Genomic DNA, 18,479 nt, shown 5'->3' on the forward strand with positions numbered 1-18,479 from the left:
ACCCTACACAGGGCAATGTCCCCAATCACTGCCCTGGGATATTTATTTTTTTAGATCAGAGGAAAGAGTGCTTCCTACTGGCCCTCCAATACCACTTCCAGCAGCATCTGGTCTCCCATCCAGGGACCAACCAGGATCAATCCTGCTTAGCTTTAGAGGCAAACTAGCATTGGGATGCAAGGTGGTATACTGCTGGCTATATAGTGCTCTACATTTTACCAGAGCCCTATGCCCTGGTGAAAAGTAGTGCTCTATATAGGGAATAGGGTGGCATTTTGGCATGCAGACTCAGAGGGAAAGCAGAAGTCCTGCAGCCAATAGTCAGACAGCATAGAGCTGCTATATGACCCAGGCTCTGAGAGACAGACTCAGAGAAGCACGTTGGAGACTCCCTTAAAACCATGATGTGTTTGTCACTTTCAATAAAGATTTGGGGTTTTGAATCCTGCTGGTCTATTTTTAATGGAGGTGCCACCTCTGTCTCTCTCTCTCTGTCTCTCTCTCTCTCTGTCTCTCTCTCTCTCTCTCTCTCTCTGTCTCTCTCTCTCTGTCTCTCTCTCTCTGTCTCTCTCTCTCTCTGTCTCTCTCTCTCTCTGTCTCTCTGTCTCTCTCTCTCTCTGTCTCTCTCTCTCTCTGTCTCTCTCTCGCTGTCTCTCTCTCTCTCTGTCTCTCTCTCGCTGTCTCTCTCTCTGTCTCTCTGTGTCTATCAATTCAATTTAAGGGCTTTATTGGCATAGGAAACATATGTTTTCATTGCCAAAGCAAGTGAAATAGATAATAAACAAAACAATATAAAGTGAACAGTAAACATTATACTTACAAAGTCCCAAAGGAATAGAAACATTTCAAATGTCATTTTATGTCTATATACAGCAGTGTTGTAATGATGTGCCTCTCTCTCTCTCTCTGCCTTTCTCTGTCTCTCTCCTAACTCTCTCTCTCTGCCTTTCTTTCTCTGTCTCTCTGTCTCTGTCTCTCTCCTATATCTCTCTCTGTCTCTGTCTCTCTCCCTTTCTATCCTCTGCCAATATAAATGAAATCTCAGGCATTAGATGACAGCAAACGTTTAATTGTGTAGCTCTAAGCATCAGAAAATGCTGAGGGGGTATTTGTCTTGACTGGCCTATTTCATATTGCATTAGATTTGGGTAAGTGCAGTGAAGTGGGCCGCGTTCCCCTTTAATCGGCCCGCCTAGAGAGAAAGCGTCCTCTGTCACTCATCAGTCTCACAGTCTCCAGCCCTGCCTGGCACCAAATACCCACTAAACACCCATGTGACTGACTCCTGCTGTCTCCCTCTGACTTCCCCTGTCTCCTCTCTTCCTCCACCTCTCTCTACCTCTTCTTTTTCATCCCTCTTATCGGTCTTTCATCTGTCTGGCCTGATCCGTCTGGCCTGGTCAAAATCAAAGAGGTGACAGGATATTTCATGTATTTATGCCTTTGTCCAACTCGGTGCTGCACTCAGTAAATGTTGGTGGAATTAGCATAAGTGTTGCATGATGCAGAAGGAGAGAGGTGAAGGAGAGGCCAGCCAGGCTTTGGAGAGTGGGTGGCGGAGAACAATTCTGTTCGTGTGTGTGTGTGTGTGTGTGTGTGTGTGTGTGTGTGTGTGTGTGTGTGTGTGTGTGTGGTGTGTGTGTGTGTGTGTATGTTGACTGCTTAGCCTGAGCTACGGTTCTTGTTTAATGCCGGGTGTAATTTATAGGCCACTCCTCAGCAAGGCTTTGTTTCTCTAATGAGTTGAAAACAGCATATACAACTTATCCCACAGTGACTGGAACTAATGCTATTCATCTATAGTGACTGGAACTAAAGCTATACATCTATAGTGACTGGAACTAATGTCTATAGTGACTGGAACTAATGCTATACATCTATAGTGACTGGAACTAATGCTATTCATCTATAGTGACTGGAACTAATGCTATTCATCTATAGTGACTGGAACTAATGTCTATAGTGACTGGAACTAATGCTATACATCTATAGTGACTGGAACTAATGCTATTCATCTATAGTGACTGGAACTAATGTCTATACATCTATAGTGACTGGAACTAATGTCTATACATCTATAGTGACTGGAACTAATGTCTATAGTGACTGGAACTAATGCTATACATCTATAGTGACTGGAACTAATGTCTATACATCTATAGTGACTGGAACTAATGCTATACATCTATAGTGACTGGAACTAATGCTATACATCTATAGTGACTGGAACTAATGCTATACATCTATAGTGACTGGAACTAAAGCTATACATCTATAGTGACTGGAACTAAAGCTATACATCTATAGTGACTGGAACTAATGCTATACATCTATAGTGACTGGAACTAATGCTATACATCTATAGTGACTGGAACTAAAGCTATACATCTATAGTGACTGGAACTAATGCTATACATCTATAGTGACTGGAACTAATGCTATACATCTATAGTGACTGGAACTAATGTCTATACATCTATAGTGACTGGAACTAATGCTATACATCTATAGTGACTGGAACTAATGCTATACATCTATAGTGACTGGATCTAAAGCTATACATCTATAGTGACTGGAACTAATGCTATACATCTATAGTGACTGGAACTAATGCTATACATCTATAGTGACTGGAACTAAAGCTATACATCTATAGTGACTGGAACTAAAGCTATACATCTATAGTGACTGGAACTAATGCTATACATCTATAGTGACTGGAACTAATGTCTATACATCTATAGTGACTGGAACTAATGTCTATAGTGACTGGAACTAATGCTATACATCTATAGTGACTGGAACTAATGCTATACATCTATAGTGACTGGAACTAATGTCTATACATCTATAGTGACTGGAACTAAAGCTATACATCTATAGTGACTGGAACTAATATCTATACATCTATAGTGACTGGAACTAATGTCTATAGTGACTGGAACTAATGCTATACATCTATAGTGACTGGAACTAATGTCTATAGTGACTGGAACTAATGCTATACATCTATAGTGACTGGAAGTAAAGCTTAATATTTTACAGCTCTACAACTCAACCGTCTTTCTCTCTATAACTGACACACAGCGCTCTGCAGCCCAATAATTCAGTTTATATATGACAGGCCAGGGAACAATTCCTAAGTTATTACATGTTAGTTTACCATGTTATTACCATGTTATTCTTAGATTATGTTAGTTTACTGCGTTATTACCATGTTATTCTTAGTTTATTACATGTTAGTTTACTGTGTTATTACCATGTTATTCTTTATTACATGTTAGTTTACCATGTTATTCTTAGTTTATTACATGTTAGTTTACCATGTTATTACCATGTTATTCTTAGTTTATTACATGTTAGTTTACTGTGTTATTACCATGTTATTCTTTATTACATGTTAGTTTACCATGTTATTCTTAGTTTATTACATGTTAGTTTACCATGTTATTACCATGTTATTCTTAGTTTATTACATGTTAGTTTACCATGTTATTACCATGTTATTCTTAGTTTATTACATGTTAGTTTACTGTGTTATTACCATGTTATTCTTTATTACATGTTAGTTTACCATGTTATTCTTAGTTTATTACATGTTAGTTTACCATGTTATTACCATGTTATTCTTAGTTTATTACATGTTAGTTTACTGTGTTATTACCATGTTATTCTTAGTTTATTACATGTTAGTTTACCATGTTATTACCATGTTATTCTTTATTACATGTTAGTTTACCATGTTATTCTTAGTTTATTACATGTTAGTTTACCATGTTATTACCATGTTATTCTTAGTTTATTACATGTTAGTTTACTGTGTTATTACCATGTTATTCTTTATTACATGTTAGTTTACCATGTTATTCTTAGTTTATTACATGTTAGTTTACCATGTTATTACCATGTTATTCTTAGTTTATTACATGTTAGTTTACCATGTTATTACCATGTTATTCTTAGTTTATTACATGTTAGTTTACTGTGTTATTACCATGTTATTCTTTATTACATGTTAGTTTACCATGTTATTCTTAGTTTATTACATGTTAGTTTACCATGTTATTACCATGTTATTCTTAGTTTATTACATGTTAGTTTACCATGTTATTACCATGTTATTCTTAGTTTATTACATGTTAGTTTACCATGTTATTACCATGTTATTCTTTATTACATGTTAGTTTACCATGTTATTCTTAGTTTATTACATGTTAGTTTACCATGTTATTACCATGTTATTCTTAGTTTATTACATGTTAGTTTACTGTGTTATTACCATGTTATTCTTAGTTTATTACATGTTAGTTTACCATGTTATTACCATGTTATTCTTTATTACATGTTAGTTTACCATGTTATTCTTAGTTTATTACATGTTAGTTTACCATGTTATTACCATGTTATTCTTAGTTTATTACATGTTAGTTTACTGTGTTATTACCATGTTATTCTTTATTACATGTTAGTTTACCATGTTATTCTTAGTTTATTACATGTTAGTTTACCATGTTATTACCATGTTATTCTTAGTTTATTACATGTTAGTTTACCATGTTATTACCATGTTATTCTTAGTTTATTACATGTTAGTTTACTGTGTTATTACCATGTTATTCTTTATTACATGTTAGTTTACCATGTTATTCTTAGTTTATTACATGTTAGTTTACCATGTTATTACCATGTTATTCTTAGTTTATTACATGTTAGTTTACCATGTTATTACCATGTTATTCTTAGTTTATTACATGTTAGTTTACCATGTTATTACCATGTTATTCTTTATTACATGTTAGTTTACCATGTTATTCTTAGTTTATTACATGTTAGTTTACCATGTTATTCTTAGTTTATTACATGTTAGTTTACCATGTTATTACCATGTTTTTCTTAGTTTATTACATGTTAGTTTACCACGTTATTCTTAGTTTATTACATGTTAGTTTACCATGTTATTCTTAGTTTATTACATGTTAGTTTACCATGTTATTCTTAGTTTATTACATGTTAGTTTACCATGTTATTCTTAGTTTATTACATGTTAGTTTACCATGTTATTCTTAGTTTATTACATGTTAGTTTACCACGTCATTACCAGATGTTGAGCTGTTTAACTGACCCTGGCCTCCTCTGTCTCTCTCTACAGGGTGACACCAGACACAGTGAACGATGCGTGAATACAAGTTAGTAGTCCTCGGCTCTGGAGGTGTGGGCAAGTCTGCTCTGGTAAGTCGACCCTCTCTCTCCATCTGTCTTCAACCCCCTTTGGGTTGCACAGGGCCATAGGTTACCTAAATAGAACCTAGTTCGTCCTACTGGCTTCTTAAGGCTGTAGTATTCAGTACAGTGCTTGGTTAGTTCCATAGATTACCCCGGGACCAGTGACTGTTCATGGACCAGAGGTTGAGGAACACTACTGGAACACAGTGTTTCTCCATTTAATCAGGTGTCTGTGTGTTAGGGCAGGACTTTTTTCTCTGACCAGAGGAACTGGGTTGTATAGTCTCTGTCCCGCCGGCCTGCCGGTCCCTCTCTCCCAGGAGACCCGTGTCCTTAGCTGGGTCACAGAGGGGTTGTGAGAATGTCAGCTGTCATCGTTTAGCATTCCTTCTATCACTCTATTTCTCCATCCCTCCATCACTATATCCCTCCATCACTATATCCCTCCTTCACTATATCCCTCCATCACTATATCCCTCCATCACTATATCCCTCCATCACTATATCCCTCCATCACTATATCCCTCCATCCCTCCATCACTATATCCCTCTATCCCTCCATCACTATATCCCTCCATCACTATATCCCTCCATCACTATATCCCTCCATCCCTCCATCACTATATCCCTCTATCCCTCCATCCCTCCATCACTATATCCCTCTATCCCTCCATCCCTCCATCACTATATCCCTCCATCCCTCCATCACTATATCCCTCCATCCCTCCATCACTATATCCCTCCATCCCTCCATCACTATATCCCTCCATCACTATATCCCTCCATCCCTCCATCACTATATCCCTCCATCACTATATCCCTCCATCACTATATCCCTCCATCCCTCCATCACTATATCCCTCCATCACTATATACCTCCATCCTTCCATCACTATATCCCTCCATCACTATATACCTCCATCCTTCCATCACTATATCCCTCCATCACTATATCCCTCCATCACTATATCCCTCCATCACTATATCCCTCCATCACTATATCCCTCCATTCCTCCATCACTATATCCCTCATCACTATATCCCTCCATCACTATATCCCTCCATCACTATATCCCTCCATCACTATATCCCTCCACCACTATATCCCTCCATCACTATATCCCTCCATCCCTCCATCACTATATCCTTCCATCCCTCCTCCCCTCTATCCTTCCATTCCTCCATCTCTCCCTCCATCCATTCCTCCCTCCATCCCTCCAACCTCACTGTAACATTACCATGTGTATTTCTGTGTGACTGTAAATGTATTTCTGGTCAGGTGTTGGAATGTATAGATTGTTATCTGACTGTTCATGTTGCTAGGAAGACATGTCACTGGGGTCAGAGATATGAAAAGAGGTCAGAAGCTATTAGATCTTCTGAACAGATCATCCACTGTTTATTGATCTGATAAAATACATGTCATTCAGAGAGGAACCGACCCTTGTACACACTGCCATATAAACACAGACTAAAACCTTCTGGCCCATTTTATAATGGCTAGCATGTTCTTTGGGTGACCCACACGTACTGTTTTATAAAGTAGCCCGGCCTTTTAGAATGGCTGACAATAGCATGTTTATCTCTCCATGTTGTCTGAATGTGTTGGTATTGTCTCTACGAAGGCTAACTTTCTCCTAGCGCACCAGGCTAGTTAGTTCCATCCCACTGATCACCAACAGTGTGAGAGAGAGAGGTCCTACTGGTAACACCATGGAGTCATCCTACTATGGGCAGAACAAACAAATACCCCATTGGCTCTTTCTTCCTCTATATCCCTCTATGTCCCTCTATGTCCCTCTATATCCCTCTACATCCCTCTATATCCCTCTACATCCCTCTACATCCCTCTACATCCCTCTACATCCCTCTACATCCCTCTATATCCCTCTACATCCCTCTACATCCCTCTATATCCCTCTACATCCCTCTATATCCCTCTACATCCCTCTATATCCCTCTACATCCCTCTATATCCCTCTATATCCCTCTACATCCCTCTACATCCCTCTACATCCCTCTACATCCCTCTATATCCCTCTATATCCCTCTACATCCCTCTACATCCCTCTACATCCCTCTATATCCCTCTACATCCCTCTACATCCCTCTACATCCCTCTATATCCCTCTATATCCCTCTACATCCCTCTACATCCCTCTATATCCCTCTACATCCCTCTACATCCCTCTATATCCCTCTACATCCCTCTACATCCCTCTACATCCCTCTATATCCCTCTACATCCCTCTACATCCCTCTACATCCCTCTACATCCCTCTACATCCCTCTACATCCCTCTACATCCCTCTATATCCCTCTACATCCCTCTACATCCCTCTACATCCCTCTATATCCCTCTACATCCCTCTACATCCCTCTATATCCCTCTACATCCCTCTACATCCCTCTACATCCCTCTAGATCCCTCTACATCCCTCTACATCCCTCTAGATCCCTCTACATCCCTCTACATCCCTCTACATCCCTCTATATCCCTCTATATCCCTCTACATCCCTCTACATTCCTCTACATCCCTCTACATCCCTCTATATCCCTCTACATCTCTCTACATCCCTCTATATCCCTCTATATCCCTCTATATCCCTCTACATCCCTCTACATCCCTCTATATCCCTCTACATCCCTCTATATCCCTCTACATCCCTCTACATCCCTCTATATCCCTCTATATCCCTCTATATCCCTCTACATCCCTCTACATCCCTCTACATCCCTCTACATCCCTCTACATCCCTCTACATCCCTCTACATCCCTCTATATCCCTCTACATCCCTCTCTTATCATAATTTCCTCCCCATTTCTCTCTCTTTCCTCTCTCTGGCCATCTTTCTCTTTCTCTATTTCATTATATTTTGCTCTCTCTCTCTACGTCTCTCTCTCTAGGTCTCTCTCTCTCTCTCTAGGTCTCTCTCTCTAGGTCTCTCTCTCTCTAGGTCTCTCTCTCTCTAGGTCTCTCTCTCTCTAGGTCTCTCTCTCTCTAGGTCTCTCTCTCTAGGTCGCTCTCTCTCTGCTTTGTCTCTCTGTACGCTTGACCTCCCATTACATAGCAGGAATGCAGCCTCCCCCTGTATTGTCCATTAGTTCTAATTGGATCACTATAGAAGTGGTGGTGTGGAGAACTCCATTAGTTCTAATTGGATCACTATAGAAGTGGTGGTGTAGAGAACTCCATTAGTTCTAATTGGATCACTATAGAAGTGGTGGTGTGGAGAACACCATTAGTTCTAATTGGATCACTATAGAAGTGGTGGTGTAGAGAACTCCATTAGTTCTAATTGGATCACTATAGAAGTGGTGGTGTGGAGAACTCCATTAGTTCTAATTGGATCACTATAGAAGTGGTGGTGTAGAGAACTCCATTAGTTCTAATTGGATCACTATAGAAGTGGTGGTGTAGAGAACTCCATTAGTTCTAATTGGATCACTATATAAGTGGTGGTGTGGAGAACTCCATTAGTTCTAATTGGATCACTATATAAGTGGTGGTGTAGAGAACTCCATTAGTTCTAATTGGATCACTATATAAGTGGTGGTGTGGAGAACTCCATTAGTTCTAATTGGATCACTATATAAGTGGTGGTGTGGAGAACTCCATTAGTTCTAATTGGATCACTATAGAAGTGGTGGTGTGGAGAACTCCATTAGTTCTAATTGGATCACTATAGAAGTGGTGGTGTAGAGAACTCCATTAGTTCTAATTGGATCACTATAGAAGTGGTGGTGTAGAGAACTCCATTAGTTCTAATTGGATCACTATAGAAGTGGTGGTGTAGAGAACTCCATTAGTTCTAATTGGATCACTATAGAAGTGGTGGTGTAGAGAACTCCATTAGTTCTAATTGGATCACTATAGAAGTGGTGGTGTAGAGAACTCCATTAGTTCTAATTGGATCACTATAGAAGTGGTGGTGTAGAGAACTCCATTAGTTCTAATTGGATCACTATAGAAGTGGTGGTGTAGAGAACTCCATTAGTTCTAATTGGATCACTATAGAAGTGGTGGTGTAGAGAACTCCATTAGTTCTAATTGGATCACTATAGAAGTGGTGGTGTAGAGAACTCCATTAGTTCTAATTGGATCACTATAGAAGTGGTGGTGTAGAGAACTCCATTAGTTCTAATTGGATCACTATAGAAGTGGTGGTGTAGAGAACTCCATTAGTTCTAATTGGATCACTATAGAAGTGGTGGTGTAGAGAACTCCATTAGTTCTAATTGGATCACTATAGAAGTGGTGGTGTAGAGAACTCCATTAGTTCTAATTGGATCACTATAGAAGTGGTGGTGTAGAGAACTCCATTAGTTCTAATTGGATCACTATATAAGTGGTGGTGTGGAGAACACCATTAGTTCTAATTGGATCACTATAGAAGTGGTGGTGTAGAGAACTCCATTAGTTCTAATTTGATCACTATAGAAGTGGTGGTGTGGAGAACTCCATTAGTTCTAATTGGATCACTATAGAAGTGGTGGTGTAGAGAACTCCATTAGTTCTAATTGGATCACTATAGAAGTGGTGGTGTGGAGAACTCCATTAGTTCTAATTGGATCACTATAGAAGTGGTGGTGTGGAGAACTCCATTAGTTCTAATTGGATCACTATATAAGTGGTGGTGTGGAGAACTCCATTAGTTCTAATTGGATCACTATAGAAGTGGTGGTGTGGAGAACTCCATTAGTTCTAATTGGATCACTATAGAAGTGGTGGTGTGGAGAACTCCATTAGTTCTAATTGGATCACTATAGAAGTGGTGGTGTAGAGAACTCCATTAGTTCTAATTGGATCACTATAGAAGTGGTGGTGTAGAGAACTCCATTAGTTCTAATTGGATCACTATAGAAGTGGTGGTGTAGAGAACTCCATTAGTTCTAATTGGATCACTATAGAAGTGGTGGTGTAGAGAACTCCATTAGTTCTAATTGGATCACTATAGAAGTGGTGGTGTAGAGAACTCCATTAGTTCTAATTGGATCACTATAGAAGTGGTGGTGTAGAGAACTCCATTAGTTCTAATTGGATCACTATAGAAGTGGTGGTGTAGAGAACTCCATTAGTTCTAATTGGATCACTATAGAAGTGGTGGTGTAGAGAACTCCATTAGTTCTAATTGGATCACTATAGAAGTGGTGGTGTAGAGAACTCCATTAGTTCTAATTGGATCACTATAGAAGTGGTGGTGTAGAGAACTCCATTAGTTCTAATTGGATCACTATAGAAGTGGTGGTGTATAGAACTCCATTAGTTCAAATTGGATCACTATAGAAGTGGTGGTGTAGAGAACTCCATTAGTTCTAATTGGATCACTATAGAAGTGGTGGTGTAGAGAACTCCATTAGTTCTAATTGGATCACTATAGAAGTGGTGGTGTAGAGAACTCCATTAGTTAGAGAGAGAGAGAGAGAGAGAGAGAGAGAGAGAGAGAGAGAGAGAGAGAGAGAGAGAGAGAGAGAGAGAGAGAGAGAGAGAGAGAGAGAGAGAGATGCCTTGCCATAGCCCGTAACTAGGCAACGGATGTAACAGTTGCGGCGTGGGAACCAGGGCGCTGCCGCGAGTGGGTTTCACACACAACCAACCTCCCTTAGCTTTTTTCCCAGGACATGTGATTTACTGGAGAGAAAGGAACAGAGGGCGAGGTGGAGCGTGAGCAAAACCCTCTCACAGAGGCAGGGTACTCATGTGATCCAGCTTCCGAATCAGAACCATTTCCCCAGGACCAGATTGTGGCTGTAATGCAGAGCCATCTATTTGATCAGATAGTATAATCTACAGCCCTGTTTGGACCTGACCGGTCCCCATGGTCCTGATATTCACTATGGACCTTTAATACAGACACTAATGGAGCTAGCCTGCTGGACCAGAGCTCATTGTAGAGTCATTCATAAGTCTCCTGGTCCCTGGACAGGGAAGTATAGGCTTCTAGCTAGAGCCACGTGTTGTTCAGAGGGAGGGAGGGAGGGGGATGGGGGGGTAGAGAGGTAGAGGGGGGTGAGAGGGAGAGAGATTCTGTCAGACTTGGGCTCTGACAGTTTATCTCAGTAAGACAAAAATAATGGTGTTCCAAAAAAAGTCCAGTTGCCATGACCACAAATATAAATTCCATCTAGACACCGTTGCTATAGAGCACACAAAAAACGATACATACCTCGGCCTAAACATCAGCACCAAGGGTAACTTCCACAAAGCTGTGAACCATCTGAGAGACAAGGCAAAATGGCCTTCTACGCCATCAAAAGGAACATCAAATTCGACATACCAATTAGGATTTGGCAAAAAAAAATACTTGAATCATTTATAGAACCCATTGCCCTTTATGGTTGTGAGGTCTGGGGTCCGCTCACCAGCCAAGAATTCACAAAATGGGACAAACACCAAATTGAGACTCTGCATGCAGAAATCTGACAAAATATCCTCAGTGTACAACGTAAAACACCAAATAATTCATGCAGAGCAGAATTAGGTTGATACCCACTAATTATCAAAATCCAGAAAAGAGACGTTAAATTCTAAAACCACCTAAAAGGAAGTGATTCCCAAACCTTCCATAACAAAGCCATCACCTACAGAGAGATGAACCTGGAGAAGAGTCCCCTAAGCAAGCTGGTCCTGGGGCTCTGTTCACAAACACAAACACACCCCACAGAGCCCCAGGACAGCTACACAATTAGACCCAACCAAATCATGAGAAAACAAAAAGATAATTACTTGAATAATTACTTGAATTAACAAAAAAACAGAGCAAACTACAATGCTTTTTGTCCCTAAACAGAGAGTACACAGTGGGAGAATACCTGACCACTGTGACTGACCCAAACTTAAGGAAAGCTTTGACTAGGTACAGACTCAGTGAGCATAGCCTTGCTATTGAGAAAGGCCGCAGTAGGCAGACCTGACTCTCAAGAGAAGACAGGCTATGTGCACACTGCCCACAAAATGAGGTGTAAACTGAGCTGCACTTCCTAACCTCCTGCCAAATATATGACCATATTAGAGACACATATTTCCCTCAGATTACACAGATCCACAAAGAATTTGAAAACAAACCTGATTTTTATTTCACCCATATCTACTGGGTGACATACCACAGTGTTCCATCACAGCAGCAAGATTTGTGACCTGTTGCCACAAGAAAAGGGCAACCAGGGAAGAACAAACACCATTGTAAATACAACCCATATTTATGTTTAATTATTTTCCCTTTTGAACTTTAACTATTTGCACATCATTACAACACTGTATAGACACATAATGTGACATTTGAAATGTCTTTATTCTTTTAAAACCTATGTGAGTGTTAATGTTTACTGGACATTTAACATTTTTGAGAGGGAGAGAGATGAGTGAATGAGAGGATTTGACATTTATTTAACCTTTATTTAACTAGTCAAGTCATTTAAGATGACTGCCTACCCTGGCCAAACCCTAACGATGCTGGGCCAATTGTGCGCCGCCCTATGGGACTCCCAATCACGGGCCGGTTGTGATACAGCCTGGAATCGAACCAGGGTCTGTAGTGACGCCTCTAGCACTGAGATGCAGTGCCTTAGATCGCTGCGCCACTCGGGAGGATGAAGTGCTAACACCAGTCGTTCCTCTGCCAGGCTGGTCTTTCCTCTGCCAGGCTGGTCTTTCCTCTGCCAGGCTGGTCTTTCCTCTGCCAGGCTGGTCTTTCCTCTGCCAGGCTGGTCTTTCCTCTGCCAGGCTGGTCTTTCCTCTGCCAGGCTGGTCGTTCCTCTGCCAGGCTGGTCTTTCCTCTGCCAGGCTGGTCGTTCCTCTGTCAGCCTCTGGGTTAGGCTTTCCTCTCTCTGGCCATCTTTCTCTTGCTCTATTCCATTATCTTTTACTCTCTCTGTCTTTCTCTCTATTTCTTTCTCTCTCTCTACATGTCACTAGTAAGAAGCTCTGGTTCGCTCTATGAATGAATCTGGGTAAAGAATCCCAGGCTTCTGACGAGGGAGGGGCTGAAAAGCAATTATCTCATTTCAATGAGATCCTTTTTCTTCCTCCTGTCTTCTCTCTGTCCCTTTCTTTACACCACTCTCTCTCTCCCTTTCTTTACACCACTCTCTCTCTCCCTTTCTTTTACACCACTCTCTCTCTCCCTTTCTTTACACCACTCTCTCTCTCCCTTTCTTTACACCACTCTCTCTCTCCCTTTCTTTACACCACTCTCTCTCTCCCTTTCTTTACACCACTCTCTCTCTCCCTTTCTTTACACCACTCTCTCTCTCCCTTTCTTTACACCACTCTCTCTCTCCCTTTCTTTACACCACTCTCTCTCTCCCTTCTCTTTACACCACTCTCTCTCTCCCTTTCTTTACACCACTCTCTCTCTCCCTTTCTTTACACCACTCTCTCTCCCTTTCTTTACACCACTCTCTCTCTCCCTTTCTTTACACCACTCTCTCTCCCTTTCTTTACACCACTCTCTCTCTCCCTTTCTTTACACCACTCTCTCTCTCCCTTTCTTTACACCACTCTCTCTCTCCCTTTCTTTACACACTCTCTCTCCTTTCTTTACACCCTCTCTCTCCTTTCTTTACACCACTCTCTCTCCCTTTCTTTACACCACTCTCTCTCTCCCTTTCTTTACACCACTCTCTCTCTCCCTTTCTTTACACCACTCTCTCTCTCCCTTTCTTTACACCACTCTCTCTCTCCCTTTCTTTACACCACTCTCTCTCTCCCTTTCTTTACACCACTCTCTCTCTCCCTTTCCTTTACACCACTCTCTCTCTCCCTTTCTTTTTTCTTTTCACCACTCTCTCCTTCTCCAAAGATCTTCTGTGTAAATGCCTCCAGTGCCCTAGAATAGGTCTCACACTCACTCCCCTTATGTCCCAAACGGCACCCTATAGAGTGCCACTATACTGAGAGAGAGAGAGAGGAGAGAGAGAGAGAGAGAGAGAGAGAGAGAGAGAGAGAGAGAGAGAGAGAGAGAGAGAGAGAGAGAGAGAGAGAGAGAGAGAGAGAGAGAGAGAGAGAGAGAGAGAGAGAGAGAGAGAGAGAGAGAGAGAGAGAGAGAGAGAGAGAGAGAGAGAGAGAGAGAGAGAGAGAGAGAGAGAGAGAGAGTGAGTGTTTCGGACTATGTGTTCAGCACACATGCACGTGAGTGTGTTGAAGCTGGCTGGCTGGCTGGCATCCAGAGGACCTGCCAGCAGAGCAGTGGCTAGGTGGCTGGGCTGTGTGCCTGCTTGTCTCTGACCAGACTGCTGCTACTCTGTCTGACTGGGACCAGGGTGTTGGTTCTGATGACTGGGACCAGGGTGTTGGTTCTGATGACTGGGACCAGGGGGGTTGGTTCTGACCAGAGTTCTGCTACTCTGTCTGACTGGGACCAGGGTGTTGGTTCTGACCAGAGTTCTGCTACTCTGTCTGACTGGGACCAGGGGGTTGGTTCTGATCAGAGTTCTGCTACTCTGTCTGACTGGGACCAGGGGGTTGGTTCTGATGACTGGGACCAGGGTGTTGGTTCTGATCAGAGTTCTGCTACTCTGTCTGACTGGGACCAGGGGGTTGGTTCTGATGACTGGGACCAGGGTGTTGGTTCTGACCAGAGTTCTGCTACTCTGTCTGACTGGGACCAGGGGGTTGGTTCTGATCAGAGTGCTGCTACTCTGTCTGACTGGGACCAGGGGGTTGGTTCTGATGACTGGGACCAGGGTGTTGGTTCTGATCAGAGTGCTGCTACTCTGTCTGACTGGGACCAGGGTGTTGGTTCTGATCAGAGTTCTGCTACTCTGTCTGACTGGGACCAGGGGGTTGGTTCTGATCAGAGTTCTGCTACTCTGTCTGACTGGGACCAGGGGGTTGGTTCTGATGACTGGGACCAGGGGGTTGGTTCTGACCAGAGTTCTGCTACTCTGTCTGACTGGGACCAGGGGGTTGGTTATGATGACTGGGACCAGGGTGTTGGTTCTGACCAGAGTGCTGCTACTCTGGGGGTTGGTTTGTCTCTCCTGTTGTGGCCCAGTAACAAGCTGCTGAACGACCTGCTCTCAAGTGGGATTGGACGGCTGGAACAGAGGAGGGTGACATCATGTGTTTTATAGAGAGAAAAACTGCTGGGGTCCCTTGTTAAGGACTGCCAGGTCACTCTCCCCTCTATAGTATACATGGTAGTTCTATGTTAATAGTTCTATGTTAATATGTCTACCAGGTAACTCTCCCCTCTATAGTATACATGGTAGTTCTATGTTAATAGTTCTATGTTAATATGTCTACCAGGTAACTCTACCCTCTATAGTATACATGGTAGTTCTATGTTAATAGTTCTATGTTAATATGTCTACCAGGTCACTCTCCCCTCTATAGTATACATGGTAGTTCTATGTTAATAGTTCTATGTTAATATGTCTACCAGGTCACTCTCCCCTCTATAGTATACATGGTAGTTCTATGTTAATAGTTCTATGTTAATATGTCTACCAGGTAATTCTCCCCTCTATAGTATACATGGTAGTTCTATGTTAATACTTCTATGTTAATATGTCTACCAGGTAACTCTCCCCTCTATAGTATACATGGTAGTTCTATGTTAATAGTTCTATGTTAATATGTCTACCAGGTAACTCTCCCCTCTATAGTATACATGGTAGTTCTATGTTAATAGTTCTATGTTAATATGTCTACCAGGTAACTCTCCCCTCTATAGTATACATGGTAGTTCTATGTTAATAGTTCTATGTTAATATGTCTCCCTCTGAGTTCTCTTCTCCCATTGTGACTCTCACTGTACCTTCAATGCACTGACTGACTGACTGACTGGAGAGGAGAGGAGAGGAGAGGAGAGCAGAGGAGAGGGGAGGGGAGGGGAGAGGAGAGGAGAGGAGAGGAGAGGAGAGGAGAGGAGAGGAGAGGAGAGGAGAGGAGAGGAGAGGAGAGGAGACACTGTTCTGCTCTGTCTCCGAGGGAGAGGTGGAAAGGAGCTGTAGACAGAGTCATGATGTCATCAGCAGTGATCAGACTGATAGCCAATGGTATCACTTTGCAGACTTCGATGGCTCTGAGTCCGACTAGACAGAACTGGGTCTATCTGCTAGATCTAGACAGAACTGGGTCTATCTACTAGATCTAGACAGAACTGGGTCTATCTGCTAGATCTAGACAGAACTGGGTCTATCTGCTAGATCTAGACAGAACTGGGTCTATCTGCTAGATCTAGACAGAACTGGGTCTATCTGCTAGATCTAGACAGAACTGGGTCTATCTACTAGATCTAGACAGAACTGGGTCTATCTGCTAGATCTAGACAGAACTGGGTCTATCTGCTAGATCTAGACAGAACTGGGTCTATCTACTAGATCTAGACAGAACTGGGTCTATCTGCTAGATCTAGACAGAACTGGGTCTATCTGCTAGATCTAGACAGAACTGGGTCTATCTGCTAGATCTAGACAGAACTGGGTCTATCTGCTAGATCTAGACAGAACTGGGTCTATCTACTAGATCTAGACAGAACTGGGTCTATCTGCTAGATCTAGACAGAACTGGGTCTATCTGCTAGATCTAGACAGAACTGGGTCTATCTACTAGATCTAGACAGAAATGAGTCTATCTACTAGATCTAGACAGAACTGGGTCTATCTACTAGATCTAGACAGTTAGTCAGAGGCTGCATCCCAAATATGATGTAATGTTCATCATCTCTACCTGTTCACCTATCATCTCTGTCCAACTCACATCCTCTCATCTCTACCTGTTAACCTATCATCTCAGTCCTGACTCACATCCTCTCATCTCTACCTGTTCACCTATCATCTCTGTCCTAACTCACATCCTCTCATCTCTACCTGTTCACCTATCATCTCTGTCCTGACCCATCTATCATCTCTACCTGTTCACCTATCATCTCTGTCCTGACTCACATCCTCTCATCTCTACCTGTTCACCTATCATCTCTGTCCTGACTCACGTCCTCTCATCTCTACCTGTTCACCTATCATCTCTGTCCTGACTCACGTCCTCTCATCTCTACCTGTTCACCTATCATCTCTGTCCTAACTCACGTCCTCTCATCTCTACCTGTTCACCAATCATCTCTGTCCTGACTCACGTCCTCTCATCTCTACCTGTTCACCTATCATCTCTGTCCTAACTCACATCCTCTCATCTCTACCTGTTCACCTGTCATCTCTGTCCTGACTCACATCCTCTCATCTCTACCTGTTCACCTGTCATCTCTGTCCTGACCCATCTATCATCTATCATCTCTGTCCTGACTCACGTCCTCTCATCTCTACCTGTTCACCTATCATCTCTGTCCAACTCACATCCTCTCATCTCTACCTGTTCACCTGTCATCTCTGTCCTGACTCACGTCCTCTCATCTCTACCTGTTCACCTATCATCTCTGTCCTGACTCACGTCCTCTCATCTCTACCTGTTCACCTATCATCTCTGTCCTGACTCACATCCTCTCATCTCTACCTGTTCACCTATCATCTCTGTCCTGACTCACATCCTCTCATCTCTACCTGTTCACCTGTCATCTCTGTCCTGACCCATCTATCATCTATCATCTCTGTCCTGACTCACATCCTCTCATCTCTACCTGTTCACCTATCATCTCTGTCCTGACTCACATCCTCTCATCTCTACCTGTTCACCTGTCATCTCTGTCCTGACCCATCTATCATCTATCATCTCTGTCCTGACTCACGTCCTCTCATCTCTACCTGTTCACCTATCATCTCTGTCCTAACTCACATCCTCTCATCTTTACCTGTTCACCTATCATCTCTGTCCTGACTCACATCCTCTCATCTCTACCTGTTCACCTATCATCTCTGTCCTGACTCACGTCCTCTCATCTCTACCTGTTCACCTGTCATCTCTGTCCTGACCCATCTATCATCTATCATCTCTGTCCTGACTCACGTCCTCTCATCTCTACCTGTTCACCTATCATCTCTGTCCTGACTCACATCCTCTCATCTCTACCTGTTCACCTATCATCTCTGTCCTAACTCACATCCTCTCATCTCTACCTGTTCACCTATCATCTCTGTCCTAACTCACATCCTCTCATCTCTACCTGTTCACCTGTCATCTCTGTCCTAACTCACATCCTCTCATCTCTACCTGTTCACCTATCATCTCTGTCCTGACTCACATCCTCTCATCTCTACCTGTTCACCTGTCATCTCTGTCCTGACTCACATCCTCTCATCTCTACCTGTTCACCTGTCATCTCTGTCCTGACTCACATCCTCTCATCTCTACCTGTTCAC

The 18,479-nt window shown here is 42.3% G+C and overlaps 1 protein-coding gene across 1 annotated transcript in view; it reads left to right on the top strand.

Annotated features, from left to right (window-relative positions):
* LOC106576640 (ras-related protein Rap-1b) overlaps positions 1–18,479 on the top strand; it is a 108,858-nt gene that overhangs the window by 54,227 nt on the left and 36,152 nt on the right. Inside the window, 1 exon segment of the mRNA XM_082964264.1 lies at positions 5,150–5,229. Within this exon segment, the coding sequence (XP_082820390.1) occupies positions 5,173–5,229 (57 nt within the window). The 5' untranslated portion in view covers positions 5,150–5,172.

Source organism: Salmo salar, chromosome 17 (genome assembly GCF_965601325.2).
Source record: "Salmo salar chromosome 17, fSalSal1, whole genome shotgun sequence".
Taxonomy (NCBI): domain Eukaryota; kingdom Metazoa; phylum Chordata; class Actinopteri; order Salmoniformes; family Salmonidae; genus Salmo; species Salmo salar.